This window comes from Pleurodeles waltl, chromosome 1_2 (assembly GCF_031143425.1).
Source record: "Pleurodeles waltl isolate 20211129_DDA chromosome 1_2, aPleWal1.hap1.20221129, whole genome shotgun sequence".
Classification (NCBI taxonomy): domain Eukaryota; kingdom Metazoa; phylum Chordata; class Amphibia; order Caudata; family Salamandridae; genus Pleurodeles; species Pleurodeles waltl.
This window is the reverse complement of record NC_090437.1, coordinates 1,174,034,434-1,174,058,396: the sequence shown is the minus strand read 5'-3', so window position 1 is coordinate 1,174,058,396 and position 23,963 is coordinate 1,174,034,434. Positions and strand designations below refer to the sequence as shown.

Here is a 23,963-nt window from a genome sequence, read left to right as displayed (position 1 = left end):
GAATATGTTATGAAGAACTCCAGTGCTGAAGTAGGCAAAACAGTGTGATATGAATAAAAAACAACACCGTAGAACTGGCTATTCTGTAAAATAACAGTACGAAGCCTAATAGAAAGCATTTAGAGTAAAGTGCACAGAGGCTCTAAGCTGTTAGCAAATGAATAAAATATATTTAGGGCAAAGTGCACAGAGGCCTAAGGCCTGAAGCTAATGCGCAAAATATACGTAAAACTGACCACACTACAAAGGGTGCAGGTCCAGTCTTCCTTCTCAGACAGTAGGGCAGGCCTCAAACTACAGGACAGTCCTCTGGCAGCAGTATCCACAGGACCAGGAGTGTACTGAAGAGTGGGTCTGAGAGTCCTACGTTTATACCTTGTGCGCCCTTTTAAGTGGAAGACGCTTCTGGAGTTTTCCCCTTAGAAAGGTGTCTGGAATTTCCTGTCTCCCTGCCCTGGTTCCAGTCTGTCTGGGAGCACAACAGGCTAGAGTAAAGTCCTTTGTGTGTGAGATGGACCCATGCCTTTGAAGTCCAAGTGTGGTAGGTGACAGCTCCTCCCCACCCCCAATTAAGCCAGGATGGCCCATCCTGCCAATATGCGAATACACAAAGGACAACTGCCCCTAAACCTAGTCAAGTGACCCAGGATACGGTCCTCAGACACCAAAAGGTTAGAAAATGCCAACTTTCTGAAAGTAGCATTTTCATAATTGGAACTTAAAATCTAACTTTACCATTAAAGAGGGCTTTAAACTACAATTCTTCAGACACTGAACCTGGCATTCCTACCTGCGCCAACACAAAATAAATACATCCTAGAGAGGTAGGCCCTGCAATAGTGAAAAAAGAATTAGAGAGTTTTTCACTACCAGCTCACGTAAAACTTAAAAGTACATGCCCAACCTTTTAAAAACAAGGCACCCTGCCTCTGGGCCTACCCTGCAGGTGACTTGCATATATTAAAAAGGAAGGTTTAGGTCTAGCAAAAGGTTTATTTTTTCAGGTGGAAATAGCGGTTTAAAACTGCATGCACAGGCTGCAATGGCAGGCCTGACGTACTTTTAAAGGGCTACGTAACAGGGTGGCACAATAAGTGCTGCAGGCCCACTAGTAGCATTTAATTTACAGGCCCTGGGTACATGTAATACCACTTTACTAGTGACATACAAATAAATTAAATGTGCATTTCGGTCTTAGCCAATTTTTCCTTGTTTAAAGGAAGGGGCACCAGCTCTTTAGTACTGGTTAGTAATGGTAAAGTACACAGAGTCGAAAAAACAGCCAAAACGTGTTTAGAGAACAGGAGGGGCCATTGCAAAACGTTTGAGGATGGCCCTGCAGAGCGGGCTATGTCCAACACTTATAATTTAGGTTGTGTATTCCCTTGTATACAATACTTATTTTCTTGGTCACTTCTTTTGTTCAGCCATCCAATACTCCTGAGCCAACTTTGCACTATAGAAACCTGCATCAGTAAATAAATGAATAAAATGAAATAAGATAAATACATAGAGGCAATGAGTAATTCAGGGCCAAATATTCTAGCCTCAAGACTCAGGGTTCTATCTCATTTCCACAGAGACATCTTGCTTCAGGCCAATCTTTCTCTGGAACCTTATATCACAGGTGGCTCTTCATCAAGTTATTTTCAACTTGAGACTTTCCACAGGGTGCTGTCATACTTGAAAGCTAGTTGTCAGATATCCACTGACACTGCAAAATCTCTTTTACGGATTATCCAGAATGCAAAAGCAAGATGTCCGACTAAAAACAGAATCATGTCATTACAACTGTTCTGTGGATCCATTTCCTTGTATGTTCCATAGCCATGGTGGATGCCACTCAACGGGGGTGGCTGGATGGGCAGGTGATTTTTTTTTTTTAAACGCTTACCTTCGGGAGAGACACATATGTCTCCCCTCTGTTCTTGTCCTCTTCCTCTTTCCCTCTTTCCGGCTGCACACAGGCTCCTGGCCAAGCACAACGCTGCTGTCAGCAGCATGACAGCAGCGTCGTGATTGGACTGAGGAGTCTGCTTCGTGCGTAGACTGGAAGTGGGAGTCTGTGCATGTTCTCCACTCAGCTGTGCAATACAGCTGGACAGAGAAGATGCAAAGTACGCATGTCTGTTTGGCTGGCCCAACACGGCCACTCAAACAGACATCTGCACTTTGTGCTGCAAAACCCCTCCTACAGCCCTCCCTCAACCCCCTCCCTCCGGCCCAGCCCCACCCCTTACTCCCAAGATAAATAAAATTATAACATTCCATTATTATAATTGTTTTCCCTTTCTCCACAATACAGTGGGGTGATGCTCCTCCGCCTTTTCCATAGCACTATCAAGGATTCCAGCCTCAGTGTATACCCATTCTCCTCTTTGCAGGCAGCAGAAAGACAGACACATGTTCTCTTTTTCTTATCACTGACTGTCTAGAATAGTTTAGTGCTGAATATCTAATTTACTTCTGTCCACTTTCATTTTAGGAACCTTCTGAAATGTTCAACTTTTCTGCTACAACTCAACGTCTTTCATTATGGGAGTACCACACAATTTACTGGTAGGTGTTATGATGTAGAAATATGTGACATGCATTAATACATGCTCGTCAATCCTCCTTTTCTAGATCAAAATAAAATACTACTGTAATTCATTTTCAGAACTATCAGGATAATACATTATTTGTTCTTCTGATTTATTTATTGTCATTCACATTTTCCTTCCACCCACCACAACATACAGCATGGGGAGATGGGTCAGCACACTTGGCCCACTGGCTGCCTTCACGTTGAGTTACAGCACAGTGCTTGTGCACATTGTTCACAACTGCCTAAAAATAATTCCTTCCTCTTCAGTGATAAACCTGGTTCCAGGTGAGTTTCTTCATTTTTGCTTTTATAAATATTAAAATTAGATAGCAATTTATTTATTTTGCCTGTGTTGCGAGTTTCCAGTTAAATGACGATTCATCTCCTTTCTTCACTATAATATAATGTGTCTAAGTGACACTGTAACATTGTATCTGCTGACGATCTGAGTGCTGGGTTAACGTGATTTATTCTTGTCTCCTTCAGAATTAATCATAATAAAATCGTTGTCACATCTGAAAGTATTTTGTAAAAAAAAACACACAAGTAAAACAACTCAATCAATCAATCAGGAATTTGTAAAGCACACTATTCACCCGTGAGGGTCTCAAGGCGCTGTATATGTATATGTGAATGTTTTTTAAATGTAAAATTTTCAATACAATCATATGGATGCTATGTTTTAGGCCACATGCTTCATTATATGCTTGTGGCACATTCATGCAGTAAAAAGAAAAAAAAGAAAAAAGAAACTAACCGTCACACTAGCCTGTCAAAGCCAGACCTTATTGGCTTTGCCTATGCTTATTGGTTTCTGCTACTAAAAGGTGACAATCCACCTCGTGGCCTGAGCAGAAACAGCAGTGGTTATGAAGAACCACTAAACCTTTCACGTAGTGTGCAAAGTTAAAAAGAAATTCATAGTTTTAAATCAGCCGTTTTTGCAACTTTATACATCCCTTAGTAAAAAGATACAAAGGCCCTCCAGGGACTGCTTGTCTTCCTGAATGATAGATGACGATCACTTTGACTGCCTGATAAATTAACTCATATACTGAGAAACTGGATTAGCATTTGATGTGAACTTGAGAATGAGGCTATATACGTCCTTGTTAAAAAGATGCTAGGGTGGCCTCATCTCTGCCAGTCCAGTGGATACCAGCCAATTGCATTTAACAAGTCCTACCTTGCTGGCATTGAATTTTCAATGCAAATGAGACAGTCACCATGGAAGAAGCACTCAGGTGGATTATTTTTATTTCCCAGAAACAAACCGTCCAAACTGGGAGTTTCTGTAGCATCAAAATCATTCACCGTATCAGGTTGGGAGGCTTCTTTCACAATAATCACAGACAGGCAAAAACTGTTTTAGAATGCCCGTCTTACATGGGTGGGCCTTCTGAGGCTGCTTTACCTGTCGCCCTGTGGTGAATGTACAGATAGCAGTCAAAAAGACAGAAATGTACCACTTCTCAAACTCTAAATACGGTGGGAGGACCATGTGATGGGTGAAACGGACATGCACAATTTATAGTAGATTTCCCATTCCTTCTACCTCACAATGACTACATACACGTCCAACTGTATCATAGTCCATTTTATGCTGTGCCACCTGTAATTGGGCCAACGTAACCTCCTTCACAATTTCTAGTAGATTTCCCATTTCTTCTTCCTCTCAATGACTACAAACGCGTCCAACATGATAGCCTGAGCGTCCTACTTTAGTTACAGAAGCTTCAGCTCACTGCACATTCCAAAGCAAGTTGATTGACATTTGGCCTTTGATTCCAAATAGGAAGCACGTGGAGCTTGCCACTCACCTTTAGGTCATAGAATGTTATGTCCCCTAGGATTAGATAGACCTTCATATAATACACTGCTTCCTCATCAAATTCCAGTGGAGAGGGACAAAGTGATAGCGCCTTAAGATAATAATGTTCAGCAAGTTCACACTGACCCAAGTGATGGTATATACCAGCCAGTCGATGATATGCAATGCGTTCATTCAGCTGATTCCCTGGTGAAACAAAAAACTGTTAAGTTGACACTTGGAAAACCGGTACCAAAGATTAAGTTTCAGAGATATGTTTCTTGACCAGTTTTCCTAATTTCTTGTTCTGCACATTTGTTGATTCAAATTCTGTAGCGGTGGTAAACTGCTGAACACTCTCACTTCTCTGTTTAAAAGGATAAACATTTTATTTTCATTTTGCATGACTGTAACTCTAATAAGACGTGTGTTTTTTTCTTCGCTGCTAAGCAGAGTACAATTATGGTGTGAAGGAGTTGGCGATATATCAGACCAATCCAACATTTCACTAGAAACCACTGCTGCAGGTTGTAATCCTACTATGTAAAACACAACAAAGCAATAAATCTGTAACTTCGGACAGGAAAACACTTGTAGTGGTTTGATAATTGAAGTTGAAATGATCAGTGTGAGGTGAAAGTTCTATTCCATATTTCCTTAAGAATAGTTTTGGAATATAAAATAGTTTCTGCCTGAACTCAGCTAAACTTACTTCTGTCAGGGATATTCCCCATTCACACTTTGGAATCCCTGGGCTGCCAAATGCCACTATAAAGTGCTGGTGATTGATAGGAGACGGGAAACCAGTGAAGGATGCCAAATGAGACGTGTGTTTGAATAGGTCTCTGCAGCACATTTCTCACTGAATAGGTCTCTGCAGCACATTTCTCATTTATGGAATTCATTCCTTCTGGCACACTGGAGTCAGGCATTGCAGGAGGCGAGGACCAATTGGCAGCTCAGGTGAGGACATTTCATATAAAGTCCAGTGTGATGAACTAGGACGACCATTAGTGGGTCTCCACACAGATGAGATAGTGCCTCGCCTTTTTTGGTTTTGGATTAATGAAACTATGGTATACTTTTCATGTCACAAAAATAGAGCCCAGCACAGGAACAGCATAGTTTTGCAGCAAAACATGGAGTAGGAAGTAAGGGAATTATGTTAAGAAAGGGTGGAACTCATCATCAATGGATGACCCATTCACCTCGACAAATAATCAGCACGTTCCACGCAAGGAGAGATTATACATAGAACTCAAGAGATGAAGAGACTTGTCTGCATGCAGCCGCACTGAATTTGTAAAGGCATGCCTGAATACTGGAGAGAGTTGTCTCTAGCTGTGACAAAGACTGGTGGCAGCATTTTTCTCCAAGACCAGGGGCGGTAGCAGTGTCCTGCTTGGGCAAGGTCTCGTCTGAGAAACAAATATGGAACCTCTGTTCTGTGTAGCTTTCCTTCTGTGGCGGTAGGATGTAAACAGATGTGCGATGGAGAAGCTGTTGCTTGCATAGAATAATTTGTGTACATTCAAGCAAATGTATGTCAGAACAACGCATGCTGGAACCACGCATGCCTGAACAACGCAGTCGGAAGAACGACCGCGTTGTTACCACTAATGCCTTAACAACAACTTTTCGTTGTAAAGTCATTCCTGGTAAAGGCATGCGTGGAATGGCTTGCATGGTTCCAGCAGCAACCTCCCTGGCACCCCACCCCTAAAACTACAGCATCCCCTCTACAGCGCCCCTAAAACCTAAAACTACCCCAACCCACCACCCGCTCCTAAAACCTAAACTACCCCAACCCCCACACCACCACTAAAACAACCGCCACCCACTACTCCTGCCCCTAAAACCTAAAACTACCCTCAACCCCACCCCTAAAACCTAAACTACCTAAACTCCCCACACCGCCCCTAAAACTACAGCAAACGAACACCCCGCCCCATAAACCTAAAATTATCCCAACCCCACCCCTAAAATTACCACGACCCCCACCCCCTCTAAAACCTAAACTACCCCAACCCAGCCCCCAAAACTACTGCAAACGCCCACCCCACCACTAAAACCTAAAACCACCCCAACCACACCCCTAAAATTACCACGACTCACTGCCCCTAAACCCACCCCAAAACCCCACCCCCACCCTTAAAATTACCACAACACCCCCACCCCGCGCCAAAACGTAAAACCACACCAACCCCCTCCCCGCCCCTAAAACTTAAACTACTCCAACACCCCATCCCGCCCCTAAAATTACCCCAACTCCCCACCCGCCCCTAAAATTATTGCAACCTCCCACCCCTAAAACCTAAAACCACCCCAACCTCCCAAAAACCTAAACTACCCCAACCCCCCCACCCCAACCCTAAAACCACCCAACCCCACCCCTAAAATTACTGCAACTCACCACCCCGCCCCTAAAACCACCCAACCCCCATCCCTAAAATTAACGCAACCCCCCAACCCTGTCCCTAAAACTGCCCCAACCCCCCACCCCACCCCTAAAACCTAAACTACCCCAACACCCCACCCCTAAAACTACAGCGACACCCCCACCTCGCCCCTAAAATCTAAAATTATCCCAACACTGCTCCTAAAATTACCACGATCCCCCACCCCTAAAACCACCCCAACCCCCTAACACACACGTAAAATTACCACGACCCTCCACTTGCCCTTCTTAAATGTAGCAGTCCTGCAAGATATTGCATAAAGCAGGGATCCTGCAAGACCAGAAAGCCCGCTAAGCTTATGCAAAAAAGACACATTCTCTGTGGCTTCATCTTAGTGGTCTTCCTTCTTGGCAGTGTATTGTTTGAAGTTGGAGGTTATATCCAAGCAGTTTACCCAGTCCATACGACTCTGTAAACCCTTTGCTGCCCAAAGGTAAAATCTTTGTGCAGATCCAATTACTAATTAATTCCCTGTCAACCATATGAGAGATATTGGCATTTTTCCATCATTTTTATCATTTTTTCAATGCTTAACTAAGGGCAGATTTAGTTTTCTTTACACAATTTGACCCTAATTTCAGATTTTATTCAGTTTTGTAACTAAAATGTAATTTGTACTAACTTGATTTGGCATTTTAAGTTCTTAGGGCTGCATGCATTCGCAATTAGGGAATTGCAATTCCAAATGTAAGAAATTCCTGCCGCATTAATATTGAGGTAGGTCGCAATTTGCAACCCACGGGAATCGCAAAAATCACAGGGAGGGTGGCCTGCTGGTGTCAGCAGACCACCATGTCTCTGATTGCTTTTAATTAAAGCGATCTTTTTTTTTTTGTTTTTAAACGCAGCCCGTTTTCCTTAAAGGAAAACAGGCTGCTTTTAAAAAGAAAACCATTGAAACGTTTAGGTTTAATTTTTGAAGAGTAGGCAGTGGTCCTTGGTCCTTGGGACCACTGCCTGCTCCACAAAAACGTTTTTGCATGCATTCACAAAGGGAATGGGGTCCCTTGGGGATACCTTCCCCTTTGCGAATGGGTTAGCACTAATTTAAAATTGGTGCTAACTGAGATTGTCTTGGGACCGCATTCACGGTCACAAAAAAATCATACATACCATTTAGATTCGGTATTAGGAAGGGACGCTCTGAACACGCCCCTTCCTAATACCGAATCGCAAAACCCAAATTGCGATTCGGCAACAAGTTACCGAATCGCAGTTTGGGCTTTGCAAATCCCAAAAATCATTTTTCTAGTCGCAAACAGGACAATTCTGCGAATCGGCCCGTTTGCGACTAGAAAAATGCTTTGTACACGTGGCCCTAATTTTCTGAACTCCACTATAGGTTGGCTTGCTGTTGCGTTTATCCTGCATTAATTTTCTCAGAGGAAGGCCTTGTTGCTTGAACCAACCAAGAATGAGCTGAGATCCTTCTGAATAAACATGGTTCAGACTCCTTGGGGCTTGTGGGAGCTCAGTCACAGTTCATATGAAGACGCTGTCCTCTCTCCCATAAGAACTCCGATTTCAGTTTAGGGGTCATGAAATTATAAACTCCTTGAGTATTGGCAGAAAAATGGCAGGGAATTCACACATTGATTACCACCCAACAAAATAATTTTGAGTAGCCATGAAAACAAATAATTTTTCTTATAACTCTGAGATGATTTACAAACTTATAGTAGTCTACTGAAGAACATTGAGCAATACTGAGTCTAGAGTGGTAAAAGGCTTTTGACATTTTTCAGCCTGGTGTGTGTATCACTAGCTAATCCAAGCTTAAAAATTCTACTAGAAACACAGACCTTTGGAACGGACAGATGTATAGTGCCTTGGTGTTGTAGATGTGCTCCATGAAATGGAGTAGCTTTCCTCCTCAAGATGAAACTATTGAGAGTTCCCAGTTGATTTTTATCTCAGGGCGTGAGAATAGGATTAACATAATACCCTGAGATATCTACAATGTATACCTCTAGATGGGGTATTGAAAATAAGGGGCTAAAGGGGCCTTCTTGTATGAATTTGCAACACCAGACCTGGCACCCAACTCAACTATATTCCTTCAAGGGCTCTTTGTATATTGAAAGGGTGGTCATAGTTCACATGCTAAACTTATGTATATTATTCCAATTTTAGAATATGTGCTTACTGTTGCACATAAAGAGGATGGGGATCCTGAGGTATGTTATCATCTAAAGAAAGTGAATTAAAAATATAAAATAGGCACAAATTCTCATTCGCTAGTTGCCTGGCACTTTCCCTAAACATTGTAATCTAGGTTCCAGCACAAATAACGTAATATGGTCATGTGTACTAAAAAATAAAACAGACACACAACTACGAGGAGGGAAATAATCTTGTGACGTTACATTAAGTATAGCATAAACGTGTTGATGACGTGTACCAGTAAAGTTTCAGTCACAAAAGTAATTAAACTTCTCCTATCCTCTATAGAAACACTGAGAGCAATGTCTCTTTTAGAACAATTACAGACAATAGCTTCATGACCCTAGCAAGTTATTGTACCTGCTTTTGTGCTAAAATATTGTTAAATATTTAAAGGAAGAAGTGTCACGCCCGCAGATTAAAATGTGCCTTTCAACCTAATTAACTATAAACAAGGATTCTGCTATCAAATAACAAATAGGCAGTCGAGGGAAACCCCACCTCCCCCGAAAAAAACAATTATTGTTGTGCTCTTGCTCAATGTATTTACTAATGTTTTTTTCTGTTTTAATTCCGCCATGAAATCCCAAATGGTAATGTTAAAGTAAACTCTGTTTTCCTTATGGGTAAGACATAACATTTTGAAAGTTGAGAAGAACAGCATCACTCTTTCCTGAAGTGAACAGCTGAGCTGAAATTGCAAGACCACATCTCCTCTCACAATGCTTTCTCTTTGGCTGTAGGCCTTAGTCCTATCTGTACTTCTAAAATCAGGCCTTAAGCAATGGGTCTTCAATAATGATTCCATTCAAAAGTAAAATTTCCACTTAACCAATCTCACAACATTAGCAGTCACCAACAATTAAGGTCCCGGGAAATCTCTTTGTTTGATGACTTCTGGTTGGGTTGTAAAACATATTGTGCTAAATTCAATAGATGACCCCTTTAATCCACTAGAGGCTGAAGTTATATTATGTAGATGCTCTGCTTTGCACTGTGTGTTTGAAAGTCATGCTGCTATGTAGTACATTACATCATTCATTTCCAATAAAACAGGCAGTATGGAAGCAACACACCTTCATCTTTTACTGAGATGTTTTTATGACACTTATGTTTTGTGCTTAGTGTTTATTTCTCTCTTAACTAGAATATTTAATTTTTACATAAAAAAGCACTGCCTGCACCCATCCACCTAGAGCTGAAACGGTGCAATTAAACATTTCAGAGATTGATTTGGAGGCAACAAGATACATCCACATGAAGGAAACAACATTTATTTAAAAGTCAGCTGTTCTACTGAAAACAGAAAATGCACCCACTTGCATGATTATATATATATATATTTTTTTATTATTATTGTATTATTACAGAACTGTTGAAGGCCTAATATGGTGCTTACCCACAGTTATACTTAGACTGAGCGATGCTTTGGCATAATCAAGGCACTCATCATAGGCCTTCAAATGTAATAGTAATTCCACAAGTTTGTTGCATAGTTTAAGCTCTGCTCTGCGATTTCCAGTTTTCACAATAAGAGGTAGCGCTCGGTCCTAAAAATAATTAAACAGGTTTGGCTTAAGTATAGGAACTGTAAAAGGTTATACAGAATTTAAAACAACTGTAACTGAGTATACCATATTGTAAATTATTTGTATAAAGTGAAAGTAAGGTTATGCCAACACCTACCCTATAGAAAGGCACAGCTTTCTCCCGTTCTCTGGTACCATTGGCGTAAATATCTCCTGCACCTTCAAACAGCTCCATTGCTATCCTTGGATCTCCTGTACAAAGTGCAGCTTCCTGAGCTACCTAATAACCCAAAATAAGCAATTCACCTAATGTAAGATATATCCACTGCAAATTGAGGGAAGAGAATGATTAATTACTTTTATATTTCTCCACAACACCATTGCCATGGACCCCACTAAAGATGACTGAAAGGTTCCTTAAAAGTATCAACATCTTATCTTGGACCAAGCTCAAGACTTATGGTCTCATTTAGAACTCCTATGGGATTTAGATTTTGGCAGATGGGATATCTGTCACCGTTGTGACAGAGCAACCAGTCTGCCGAGTTCTAAATCAGGCCCATACTCTGAAGGAGATGCTGAGTGAGTGCTATGATTAAAAATAAGCAATACAGTAACAAGATTTAAGAATACAAATTCTAAACAAAGTTACAAAATAATTAATACTTTAGCTAACTACTAAACAAATTGAAGAACATCGATAACGAAGCTGCAGCAAAATAAGCTCAACCATTTTAACTCAAGTAAGTATTAATATAAGCCAGATGCACCTGTGCCTACGTATATAAGCCCAGTTTGTGAGTGCACTCAATTGAATAGAGCTTGGAAATTTTGTTGGTGAACAAAGACTTTATAGCTCACTGCAAGATGCACAGATAGCATCCCAGGTCTGTGGTATAGCAGACGCCTTTGCTTATGCTGGCCTAACAGAAGCACAAGATGGGATTCTTGTGCCGAACATGTTCCCATCCATGCAACAGAAATCTTTTGGCATGTTGCTGCAGTCTATTTGCCAACTTATTTTAACTTCACAATTGAAATATCAATGATCTTAATGAGCTGGAAGCTTTTCTCAAGGTGTGAAGGTCATTTTTGATGCTTTCTGCTCATGACCAGCAGCCTTATCCAGGTAGTTGTGAACAGGAACATGTGTGTCAAAAGGCCCAAACTAAAAGGGAAAACCACCAGTTCAACTGGCTGCCATTTGGTTGATAAGCCCCAGGTTTACACCTGTGGAGGAAGCTCAGTCTCTCCTTTCAGATCCTTATCTGCCTCCAAAACTATATTTGAGGTGATGGGGACCATGAATTTGGTGGACCAGAACCTCAGCCGATTTATGGTGGAGGCTCTGTTGTGACAATCTCTAAATGATAACATTAGTCACTTTATATACTCAGCTGTGCATTAGAATCAAACACTGCAAAATTCCAAATTTACTTTCTTTATGACTAGTATATATTGATTAATTATGATGTTCATCTAATTAAAGCCTTGAATTGAAACCAATGGCAACCATGATCTTATCTTGATTGCGCACAACGTCTTGTAAGATATTTATCAACCCACACCATTCTTGTTTCAATCTTTTCAAAAGTTTCATGACTAGATTTACAGATGCAAACATATTAAATTTACATATTATTAACAGATGGTGGAAATATTACTAGTAATTTTGCATTTTGTTGACTGCAAAATAAGAATGCTTAGTTAATAATTTAATTTTATAGACATTTTCCAGTCAGACGTGCACACTGGAGGTGATCACTCACACTTTTTTTTTCTGATTATCACTATTAACATTAGTGTTAGACCAGGCATCCTCGTCGTAGTCTCCCCTGTCTTTTTGCCTCTGGTTCCTATGTTTTGACTGTGTGCTGGACTCGGTGTTTGATGTTTTTGGTACTCTGGGCACTTTACCACTGCTGACCAGTATTAAGGTGCAAGTGCTCCATGTGTAAATTGCATGTGTAATTGGCTTTTTCATGACTGGCATATTTGATTTACAGGTAAGTCCCTAGTAAAGTGATTGTGCTACCCACATGAGTAGCTCTGTAAATACGACTCAGACCTGCCAATGCAGTGTCTGTGTGTGCAGTTTTAAACTGCCAATTCGACCTGGTAAGTGTATCCACTTGCCAGGCCCAAACCTTCCCTTTTTATACATGTAAGGCACCCCTAAGGTAGGCCCTAGGTAGCCCCATGGACAGGGTGCAGTGTATGTTAAAGGTGGGACATGTACTGATGTGTTTTACATGTCCTAACAGTGAAATACTTCCAAGTTCAGTTTTCACTGTTGAAAGGCCTATCCCTCTCATAGGTTAACATGGGGGCTTACTTTAACTATCCTTTGGAGCAGATAGAGATTGGAGTTTGGGGTCTCTGAACTCACAATTTAAAAATACATGTTTTGGTAAAGTTGTTTTTTAAATTGTCTGTTTGAAAATGCCACTTTTAGAAAGTGGGCATTTTCTTCCTTAAACCATTCTGTGACTCTGTATGCTTGTGTATTCCCTGTCTGGGTCAGACTGACAGTTAAGCGGTTTGTCAATCTCCACTAGACAGTGACACAAAGGGAGCTGGGGCCTACATATGCTGATGGGCCATCTGGGTTAGAGTGGAGGGAGGAGTGGTCACTTACACCTGAATGGGATGTGCCTGCCCGCACACAATACAGTCCCCAACCCCCTGGAGTGTGTCTGGGGCCAGGCCTGGGCAAGGCATAATCTTGTGAACAGAGACTTTCCTTTGAAGTTTGTCTACTTAAAAGGCAGAAAGGAGTATTAGTAGTGGACCCAAAACCCCAGATTTTCAGATTACTTCTGGAAACAAGAGGAACCTCTGCCAAGGAGAAGAGCTGAAGAGCTGGAGGAGGAGTACTGTCCCTTCGCCTGTGACTGTGCTTTGCTGGCTTGGCCTGCAGTTGCTGCTTCTGCCTGAAAGAGCATAAAGACTGGACTTTGTAGTATGTTCCTGCTTGTGTAGAGTCTCCAAGGGCTTGAACTGAGTTTGCCTCCTGTTTTGAAGTCTGAGGGCCATCAGACTTTCTCTACCAGTACCTGGACTCTCTAATGAGAATTCTGCCCTGCCAAGTGGTGCTCTATCCAGTCTCTGGGTCCTTGACGGGTGAAGCTGCTAGAACAAGCACTGAAATCCACGCACAGGAAGCCATGTGGGGAATATTTTGATGCACCACGTGGAACGCAACTGTAAAAATGAAGTGCCACCTGCCTTGCAGCTGAAATCGACACACTAACTGCATTGTTGCTGGGAAATTGACGCATCACCTGCATTGTGGCTGGAGAAACGACGCAACAGCCACCTGCGGCTGCTGAAAACAATGCAAACCCCACGTAGAGTGGTTTTCCATCACTGTGCGTCCGGATTTCACACGCATCATCAATGGGCCTCAAACCATCGTCAACCTGTGCAGATTCGAGGTGCCCCGTCTGGAAAACAACACATCGCCCACTAGTGGGAGAGAAAAATGACACATCGCCTACCCGACAGGAGAAGAAACGACGCACGGGCTCACTTGCGAGTAAAGAATCGACATATCGCTGACTTTTCCTGCTCGCCGGTGCAGCTTTATTTTTGACGCAAACCAGGTACTTTGTGTAACAACGTTTCCATTATTTTCTATGGAGTAAGAATCTAATCTTTTGAAAATTCATATCTTGATTAGTGTATGTTGGATTTTTGTCATTTTAGTCTTGTTTGATTTAGATACATAATGGATATTTTTCTAAACTGGTGTGGTGTCCATTGGTTTACTGTTTTCACTGTATTAGTGTGTGTGTGTTGGTACAGATACTTTACACTTTGCCTTTGAGATAGGCCTGATTTCTTGTGCCAAGGTACCAAGGGGGTGAGCAGGGATTATCTAAGTGTGTATCTCCATTGTCCTGACTAGAGTGAGGGTCCCTGCGTGGACAGAGTGCAAACTGACTGCCAACCAGAGACCCCATTTCTAACAATTAGTGAACTGGGAGGGAGGGAATTTGAGCTTGTAGAATTGTCTCTTCAAAAGCTCATTAGATAATTTCAGTTTTTTTTAAAATGCAGAACGGTCCTGAGATACTAGCTGATGAGGCCTCAGAAATTAGATTCTGGTCAGATTATCTCGGGTGAAAAAGAAGACCAAAGAAGAAGAAACAGGTAGTGGAAGATGCCTCAATAGCAGATGACAAATCTATGTCGCGCCGCGTGGTGCGGCGTGAGCCGAATGTTCGGCACAAGCCAGGCGTTCGGCTGGGGCCGCACAGCGCGTTTCTAAAACGCGGCGCGCCCCCAGCCTTTCATGCACTTTTCAAGGCCCCAGGCATTGCATGGGGCCTCGCTCTATCGTTTTCCACCGCCTTGCTGGGGTCTCCTGACCCCCCTTACCTGTTCTTCTTTCTTCCTTCTTGTCCTCTTTCTTTTCTTCTTTCTGGGGTCTTTTTGTTGTACTTTTTTTATGTCTTCTTCCCTTCCCAGGTTACCTTTCTCTTCCCAGCATTCATCGTTCCCTATTCTCTATGGTTTCTATTCTGTTTTGTTCTATGTACCTCTCCCTGTCTAATATGGTGTCCTTTTACTTCCTGTGGGTCACTTCCTCTCTTTTGGTATATAAGGGCTGTGTTTTCTTCATTTCCTTGCGCTGCAACACTTTCTGCTCAGTTAGTGTCTTCGCTCCTGATTTCCTCCCCTTTTGGTTCTGGATTTCAGCATTCTGTGTTTCCTGACTTTTGCTCCTTTTGGATTCCTGTTTGTTTGTTCTTGTTTTTTCCAGGAATCTTCCTGTTTGGAGGTTTTTCCCCTTTTCCTAAGGGTTTTTTTTCCCTCTGGCGCTATTTTCTGAAGGGCACGGTCTGTTCTTGGCGTCTCCATTGCCTACAGCACCGTGGCTACCAGAAAGAGTCGCCCCTTTTTGGGCCAAAGTCGAACATTGAAGATCCACGTCACCAGATCTGCAAATTCCAGGCGCAAGCAGCACGTGAGTCGTGACAATCTAAGGTCATGTGATATGCTTGACAGCTTCTGCCAATTGGTTATTCTTTATTGGGAACTGCAGATACCAGGAAGACATACACCGGATTGGACAGAGCTTACTGGAGCTTAAAGCTGAGAGCCTTGCAGAAATGAAAAAAGGTTCAATTAAGTTCAGGTGCTATAGAAAGGCCAGGAAACTTTAATTTATTTAACATATTGCAAGAACCTCACCAGAGTCTACTATTCTCAGCAAATATCTATGTATTTGAATGGCACTGAACACCATGTCTAGAACTATTGCAGTTCATGTGTTGTGGATTTGGAGTCTGAAAAACAAGACCGGAATCTTCAGGCAAAGGTTTCAGTCATTACTGTGCACATTCAGGCAACTGGCTTTTAAGTACAGAAAGTGTGCAGTGGCTGTGAACTTCTCAACATCCAGGCTAAACAGGCTTCTTGGTACGTTGGTCTCCAATCACAAGATACAGGTAGCAAATAGCAGTCCGTACCCTTCTCTTGCTCAAAAGATTAAAGTGGGGAACTGCCTTTTACAACAGTAAGGCCAGTCAAGCAGAGAACAAGGGTACACTTGACAGAAACTATTCTCTTTATTGTTTGGGGATAAAGGAGGGACTGAAAAGTGCAAACCTGCTACAAAGTCAGTGGATTTCAATCCCATATAGGACAAATCTGCTAATATTAACACAATCTTTAAGCCAGTGTACCAATTCTAAGCATTCACTAAGGTAATGATGACTCACTTTTATCATGGTGAAAAATACCCACATCCTGAGAGATATGGTTGGGAAGTGCCTACATCATATATTTAATCTTCTCCCAAAGCCAAGGAAACATAGATTTCAAGTTCATGATAATAACTCACTCCTTAATTCTTTTTAAATGTGAAACACCTTCCTAGAGAAATATCAATCTGCTAGTTTTGGAGCGAGCGACTGCGGTGGTCCACGAGAGTACAAAAAACATATCTGCTAGAATGATCACTATGCTAGTGGGTTAACCTAAGTTAGGATAAGTGTTACATTCTAACCTCTGCTTTCAAGGTAGACTTATTCTACTTATAGCAAAGTTTCTGTGTACTGCCTTCAAGCTGCTTGGATTAAAGTAACATTTTATATACCCCTCTAAAATTAAAATTGGGAAATATTAATTTAGCAAATTATTTGCAGATTCATGAATCTCTTTGTAAATTAAACATATCTTTCCATTTTGGTCAACACTGTAGAAGGTGGCAGGGAAACAATAGTTGAGATTTTACAATTTGGGATCAGTGTCTATCCAATAAAGTAGTTTATAGACATCAGTGCCGATGTGCCAGCAAACAATGATGAACACCAAAAACGTGAAGAGAAATAGCTCCTTTGTTTGCAGAGTCTTGGCCCAGATGCAACAGAGACACCTGATATGTGCATTTCCAATAACAATTAGGTTTTCATCCATATAGAAACAGGCCGATTTGGCACAATAATATATCAGTGCAACACAGAGGAAGGAAACACTGGTGCATTTAAGCAAAGAAAAATGGGGGAGAATACAGGGTTTAACACTTGGTTCAGGGTAAAAAATGTATGTATGAAAGCAAAAAACTTGGAGTTCACACAAGACTAGGTGACATCCAGAAAGTTATATTTTGGAATGGAAATATTCCATGAACTCTAGATGTGCAGCCTGGCAGCGTAGCACTGAACTGTTGTAAAATAAATATAACCTCCATTTATTTTGGGTATTGTGGTCAAGATTCTCTAATGCCAGAAACAGAACAAGGAGATAAGGGAAAAGAATTAAGTATCTTGTAATTTAGAAAGGTGAAGGGACTTTAACTCAAGTAAGTTTTCCTGACGTGGGGAGTAGTGAGAAAAAATGCATTCACTGATCTCAGGTATTATGAGTAGTGTACTGGCTCGGTTTTTTCTGCAGAAATAGCAGCCACATCCATAATGATCCCACAGAACCACATAGAGGATCTAATCATGAGTTAACTGCAGTACCAGCAGCCAGTAAAACTGAAAAACCCTATCAATGTGTGACAGAAGTAGCACATCATGTTGGTTAGTGGTTTGGTGGTCCTTCTACAAACATCAGTTATGTTCATTTCATGTAATCTCTAATTGTCCTTTTCACAAACTTTATTTTGTAGTATGTTTAAAAGTACTGTAAGATTACTACTGCAGCACTACAAAATGCTATTTACAAACCTGCGAGTGTAAATCTCCACCCTTGCAACCTTTTCTTTGAGAAGATCCTCACAAATGGAAGTTTACTACTTATAGTAAATGTGAGAGAGAGCATGTGAAGTGTTTAGAAAAAGCAGCAAACTTACTACAAACTAAGTGGGATTCCGGGAGAAGTAAGGAGGTGTTAAAGGACTTAGGGAGGAACAGACCAACACCCACAAAACAGTAAGGCCATTGCTATTAACAAACTGTACTCCTAAATCTACTACAGCTAAAAAGGTCCTAAAACAGTAGGTAATGTTCTCCACCTCAGGGGTGTGTGGCCAAGAAGGTCAAGATGGTGGACCAGTTTAAGAAACGCCCCAAGACCTCCTCTGCCAACAAATGCCATCCTTCTGCTTAGATGGCAGTAAACTCCTCCAGCCTGGTAACTAAGAGATCTCCACAACTGTCCAGTTGTCTGTTAGCCTCGAGAACCTTCGATTTTGCTACCTTGCTGAGAACCTGCTGCTTTTCTCACTATCCAAGATGGCACCCTTGCTGACTGGCAGTGCCAGATGCTGATGCGGGGCCCATGGTGGGCACGGTCAGAGGGGACTAAACAGCAGAAATGAGACCAAGAGGAGGCGAGTGGTTCTTGCTGGCCACTAGAGACTTTCTGGTCAGACTGGAGACCAAGGGGCCTGTTGGCGAGGAATACCAGTAATGCGGTGCGCAAGAGCAGACACTGGGTGTCCCTACTCCTGACACTTGATACCATCCAAGGTCTGGCAGCCATGAGTTTTGGGTGCAACCCGCAACCCCGACTGGGTGCTAAGATTTACTGACAGGGAGTATGGTTGATCATCACTGGGGGCCGGACAGGCATGATCAAACTACCCCGCTCTGGGTCTTGCCACCCGCCTGAATGGAGAAATCCAAAAAGAACACACAACTTGCTCCTGAGACTGGCCACAGCCCACCTTGCACATGCCCTATGATAGCTGGGGCTAGGGGCTTCTGGCAGCGTAACACAAGTGACTTGAACTCTTTTGCACTTGACTTCCTCTTGTGACATACGCCAGCTTCCACTGTGGACCTGTGGCCACCTAGACAGTCATCCCATCTCTCCTCAATGTGTCTATTACTCTGGGCCCTGTGTGTTTGCCATGTGGTTGGAGAACTGCATCCTCCTCTCCCCATGACTTGTGCCATCTCAGTGAGTGGAGAGGCCCTCAGGGCCTGACTAGCCATGCGGAGAAGTGGGGACTGACCTTCATGAAGACTAGAGACAGAGGGGATCACCCTCTTCATCCAGACTGACACCCTATCTGCTCTTGCTACCTTGTACTCATGCACACAAGGAAAGTAGGTCAGAACACAAACCTACCTACCTCCTACCAACACAGTTCTGTGGCCCTCAGGAAGCCTACTCAGAAAAAATGCTTACACTTGCATAGGTGATCACACTGTGAGCCACAAGGAATACCCAACTACGATAGATGACTAGCTGGAATTCACAAATGGGGCTTCAAGGGATACGGCAGAGCGGACGTAGGGGGAGGATGGCAGCCTCCCTGACGGTTTCTGCCTACACTCCCCTGTAATCCTTTATTCTCAATACATATTAACTTTTGCATACCCTTCAGCAATGAGGAAATTGAGGAGGATGAGCAGTGAGACAAGCAGGCTCAAACAAAGATGAATAGGTTCACACTGCAAACCCTAAGCAGGGCTGGACCTCCAGCAGAGACTACCCAAATGCAACACCAGCCCATTTCAAATGATTTAAGTACAATCTTACAAGCAATTAATTCATCGAAGGAGGTTGTCGAATCCAAGACAGGGGAAGTGAGAGTAGAAGTCTCGCTCTTATGCCAAGACTTACATAACACAGCTAATAGGGTTTCAGAAGCATAGGGTCGAGTCTCCTCATTAAAAGACGGTATAGGCACACTCAAACGCTCTGCATCTCAAATCTTCTCCAAGACTCCAACCCTGGAAAATCAGGCTGAAGCTGCTGAAAAAAGGCCCAGATGCAATTAGCTGTGATTCACTGCATTTCCAGAAGGCAATTAGACAAATTAGCTGACATCTTGGATACCAGAGGAGAAACTCTCACTCTCAGCCTGGTTTGAGACTGAAAGGGTACACCACTCCGTAGCCCAGCAACCCCCTACGGGTTCCTCCCCATTTAATTTTTGATAGCATGCATCCTCAACCACAGAGACAAGGACACAATCACTTGCGAAGCCCACCAGACAGGTATCCTGATGTTTGAATGCACTTGTAATATGCTCTTCCCAGATTACACCAAAGCTGTTCAACAGAGGAGGAAGTCATATGTTGAAGTCAAGCAGGAACTCTGTGCTATAAACATTCAATATGTGTTCATATTCCTAGCCAAACTCAAAGTGATATACAACTCTAAATTGTACTTCTTTGAGCATTCGGGAGCTGTCTGGGAATGGGCTATGGACCAACCGAATCTTCTAAACAGAATGCCCCTGACCACAGTGACCTGGACCGACACAATAGACAACACCTGCCCGACCCTGGTGGAGAATGAGATCGTGGAAACAGAAGGGAGATGCTCATAGCTAATTTAGATCCGTGGATATCGATGGAGCCCAATTCCGCAGTGGTAAAGAGACACCTAAAACCCAGTCCTCTTAAATCCTGGAGACTGACCCTCAATTAACTAATGACGGGGAGATGTGATGCCAGACTTACAACATGCTAGCCAGGAGACAGAGGTACTGTGTGACCTGTAAAGTAGGCATGGAGACTAACAAGTCAGAAACTTTATCCTAGTACTCTATCTGTTGACCAGTACTACAGAATGATCCTTAACAGAGGAGGTCTCATGTTATTGTTTTGCCTGAACGGGTGCAGTGGTTTGTGTTTAAGGGTTTTATAGGGTGACAGATGCTTCTGGGGGAGAAGTATGGGGAGGTGGGCATTTGGAGGGGAAGGAATTTGTTCTGCATGGGTGTTGATTTGTTCTGGTTTTAGTCCTGCTCCATCCTACATGATATACCCTGGTCTATTATTCACTACATGTGGCTGGGTAGTGGCCTCTTTCACGACCACAACTCCTATCAGTTGGATCCACTGATTGCCTCTACAGTTCTGCCTTGAGTCACAATGGTCCTTTTTAAGGTCGTGATGTGGAACGCTAATGATTTCCTTGACCGGATCAAACGTACTGCTGTCCTTTATAACACCAAGTGATTCCTGCCAGTCATATTGATGCTACAAAAAAACCCATCTGCTGGGGACCAAATGCACCTTCCTAAAACAATTTGGCTATGACAGGGTAATACATGTGGGGCTTGTAAGAGTACCCAGAGGAACAACACTTCTTCTACACAGAACATTCTTATTGGTCGTGGCCTCCACCATTCTGGATGCCCAAGGGTGCTTTGCATGTGTGGGGGGTCTTCTCAAGGGATAACACTACAATTTCCTAAATGTATATGTACCTCCACAAATGTCAGCTTCAGCCTTAAAGGCAACAGAAGGAACTATCCTAGCACTCCAGAAAGGAGTTACTATTATAGGGGAGGGCACTTTAACACATCTCCTAATCCCTCAGTGGACTCATTCGATACCTGAAATTGTGTGAGCTCCTTGGCCCTCATCTCCCTGCTCTATACCAGGAGGAAATCGCCATAGGATTGTTCCCAGCTGAGCTCGACTTTGCCACGATCACGGTCCTGCCTAAGGAATGGCTTCCACCCACTCAATGCTTATGCCGACCAATCTCCCTAATCAATGTGGAGAGGTCAAAATATATCCTGAACTCCTTGCAATCAACTCCAATTGACGAACTCTACTTTGATCCACCTATATCTTTGTGGCTTCATACCTGCCTGTAGCATGGACAGTGTATACTCCGTGTTCAAATGGTGTCTGCACCAGACCCAAGCGCTCTACTTCCAATTGACTTTGAGAAAGCCTTTGATTCTGGTGAATGGTCCTTTCTGCACGGTGTTGAGACAGATTGTCAATGGACAGTGTTTAAGGAAGTATGTGCAGTTGTTGTACACTACTTCCACCGCTCCGGTACAGATGAATGGGATAATTTCTGATCCCTTCTCTATCAGTAGGGGGAGAAGACAGAGATGTCCATTGTCTCCCGTCCTCTTTGCATTAGCTATTGAACCTCTGGTGTGCCTCATCCATTGTAATACGCAGATTAAGGGCTTGCACTGGGGTGAGCATTTAGAAGACAGAATTGCACTGTATGCCAACAATTTCCTTCTCTTCCTAGCATGCATGCCCCCTTCTGGACCATGTGCACTAGAGATCTTAACACTATATGAGCTTGAATCTGGACTCCGGCTAAAACACTCCTGTTCTCCATTCATGGTGACCAGTTGACATTCGACTGGTACACATCTATCCCTATCAATAAACTAAGCTTCCAATACTTTTTCATATATCTTGAGACCTGGACTTAACATGGACGCTTCATGCAAAAATGCGATGAGATCTTTGGAAATGGGAGCACCTTTTCCTCAACATGCTTGGAAGCATGACACTGTTCAAAACTATGATCTTTCCCAGATTTCTATACAACCTCCAACAGTTTCCCTTTGACTTCCCCAACCAATTGTTTCGTAAACTACATTCCCTGATCGGTAGTTTTTTTAAGGGCGGGCAGACCTCCTTGCATAGCTTGGGAAAAATTTAGACAATCAACATACAACGGAAGACTAGGGATGGCCGATATCAAGTTGCATTTCTGGGTGTTTAGGCTGATGGTAAATTATGAGTGGTTAACTGGAGGGTGGGAAGATCCAGCCTATCGATTGGAGATATGCTGCCTGAGTCTTGAAACCATAATGGGGCTGCTTTATGGTGACCCTGCTCCTGACACCTCCTGAAGGTAATGCTTGTAGTTATTAAGACCTGGAGGTCTGCCCTAGGTTTCATAAAATGGAACAAGACCCTCACACAGCTCACCACACTATAGGAGAGGCAATGGCTACATCACACAGCCCAATTAGAAGAATTTAAAAGATGGGATAAAATTGGAATCACATCTTTGGGAGACGTTTGGCACAGAGGACACTTAGATTCATTCCAAGATCTACAACATCAATACTCGCTATCACACACGCAATTCAACAAACACTTGCAACTCTGACATGCCTTGTCATATCACCTATGGAACTTCACTACTTTACCTGAATAAAGCCCTTTTGATATTAAGCTTCTTAAGGGCTAACTGAGTTGGGGAGCAATATCTAATATATACCACACACTAATTATCAATATGCCAGAGGGGTTCACAACCCTCAAACAGAAGTGGGAGCAATGGAGAGGTCCATTTGAAGAAACAGACTGTTGAGACACCGGAATGGCTTCCCGAGAACTGGTGTTTCCAAATTATGACTAATCCTACTATACTGCCTATACACCACCTACTTTACACCTAAGCACTTATGGCATCCCAGGAAACCCTCTCAATCTACCTGCTTCTGCTGTAATCAGATGGAGAGTGACTTCTTCCACATGGTATAGTTGTGCCCCCGCATACTGCCTTTCTGGAAGGGAATCAAAAGGATACTATTGCCCATGTTAGATAGACCTGTGCTCCAGACCACAAAAGGAAGGCTACTGGGTATCTTGGAAGACCTAGGGGGTCTTTGTTGTGAGCAAATTATGGTGGTGTTGGCCACGGCAGTGACTTAACGAGATATAGTAGGCAGATGGAGATGCCCTCAACCCCCTGCCCTCTTGGAATGGCGAAAGGGGGTTGATCATTGTGGAAAAATGGCAAGGGGATGTCCACAAAAGCACACTAAAATTTGGGGTAAATGGTGGGGATTTTATGGACTGGAAAATGATGGCTGAGGGTGTCTAAGATAGGGCTGATGTGTTGTATTGCACGAGCCTATACATTATGTTATCATAAGGAATGTACTGATTGTTACAGAAAAAACACAATAAGGATGGCTTATCAAAAATGTACTCCAGTTCCGACCTGGAATATGGCCGGCAACACACATGGCTAATCACAGATACTGCATCAGCCTCCCATGGAAATCAATGGAGGTAGGGACTTAAAATAAATCCATGTATGAAACAATGTTAAATTAAATTATTTAAGCTTGGGAGCTTCTTATGGTAAAGCTAAGAGGAAATTTAAAATTAACAATATTTTGTAAAGGTTTAATAACAAAAAAATCCCATCTAAAGTAAAATGTTTATATTTAATGATTATGTATTATAAATTACAAAAACTCTTTTTTAACGAATTAAAGT

The 23,963-nt window shown here is 42.5% G+C and overlaps 1 protein-coding gene across 3 annotated transcripts in view; it reads right to left on the bottom strand.

Annotated features, from left to right (window-relative positions):
• Window positions 1-23,963, bottom strand: part of SH3TC1 (SH3 domain and tetratricopeptide repeats 1) — a 220,636-nt gene that overhangs the window by 34,441 nt on the left and 162,232 nt on the right. For all 3 annotated transcript variants that reach the window (XM_069203387.1, XM_069203393.1, XM_069203402.1), the window contains 3 exons: window positions 10,706-10,828; window positions 10,419-10,569; window positions 4,408-4,604 (listed from right to left, as the gene is read on the bottom strand). In XM_069203387.1, coding sequence (XP_069059488.1) covers window positions 4,408-4,604; window positions 10,419-10,569; window positions 10,706-10,828 — 471 coding nt within the window. The remainder of the gene's footprint in view (window positions 1-4,407; window positions 4,605-10,418; window positions 10,570-10,705; window positions 10,829-23,963) is intronic.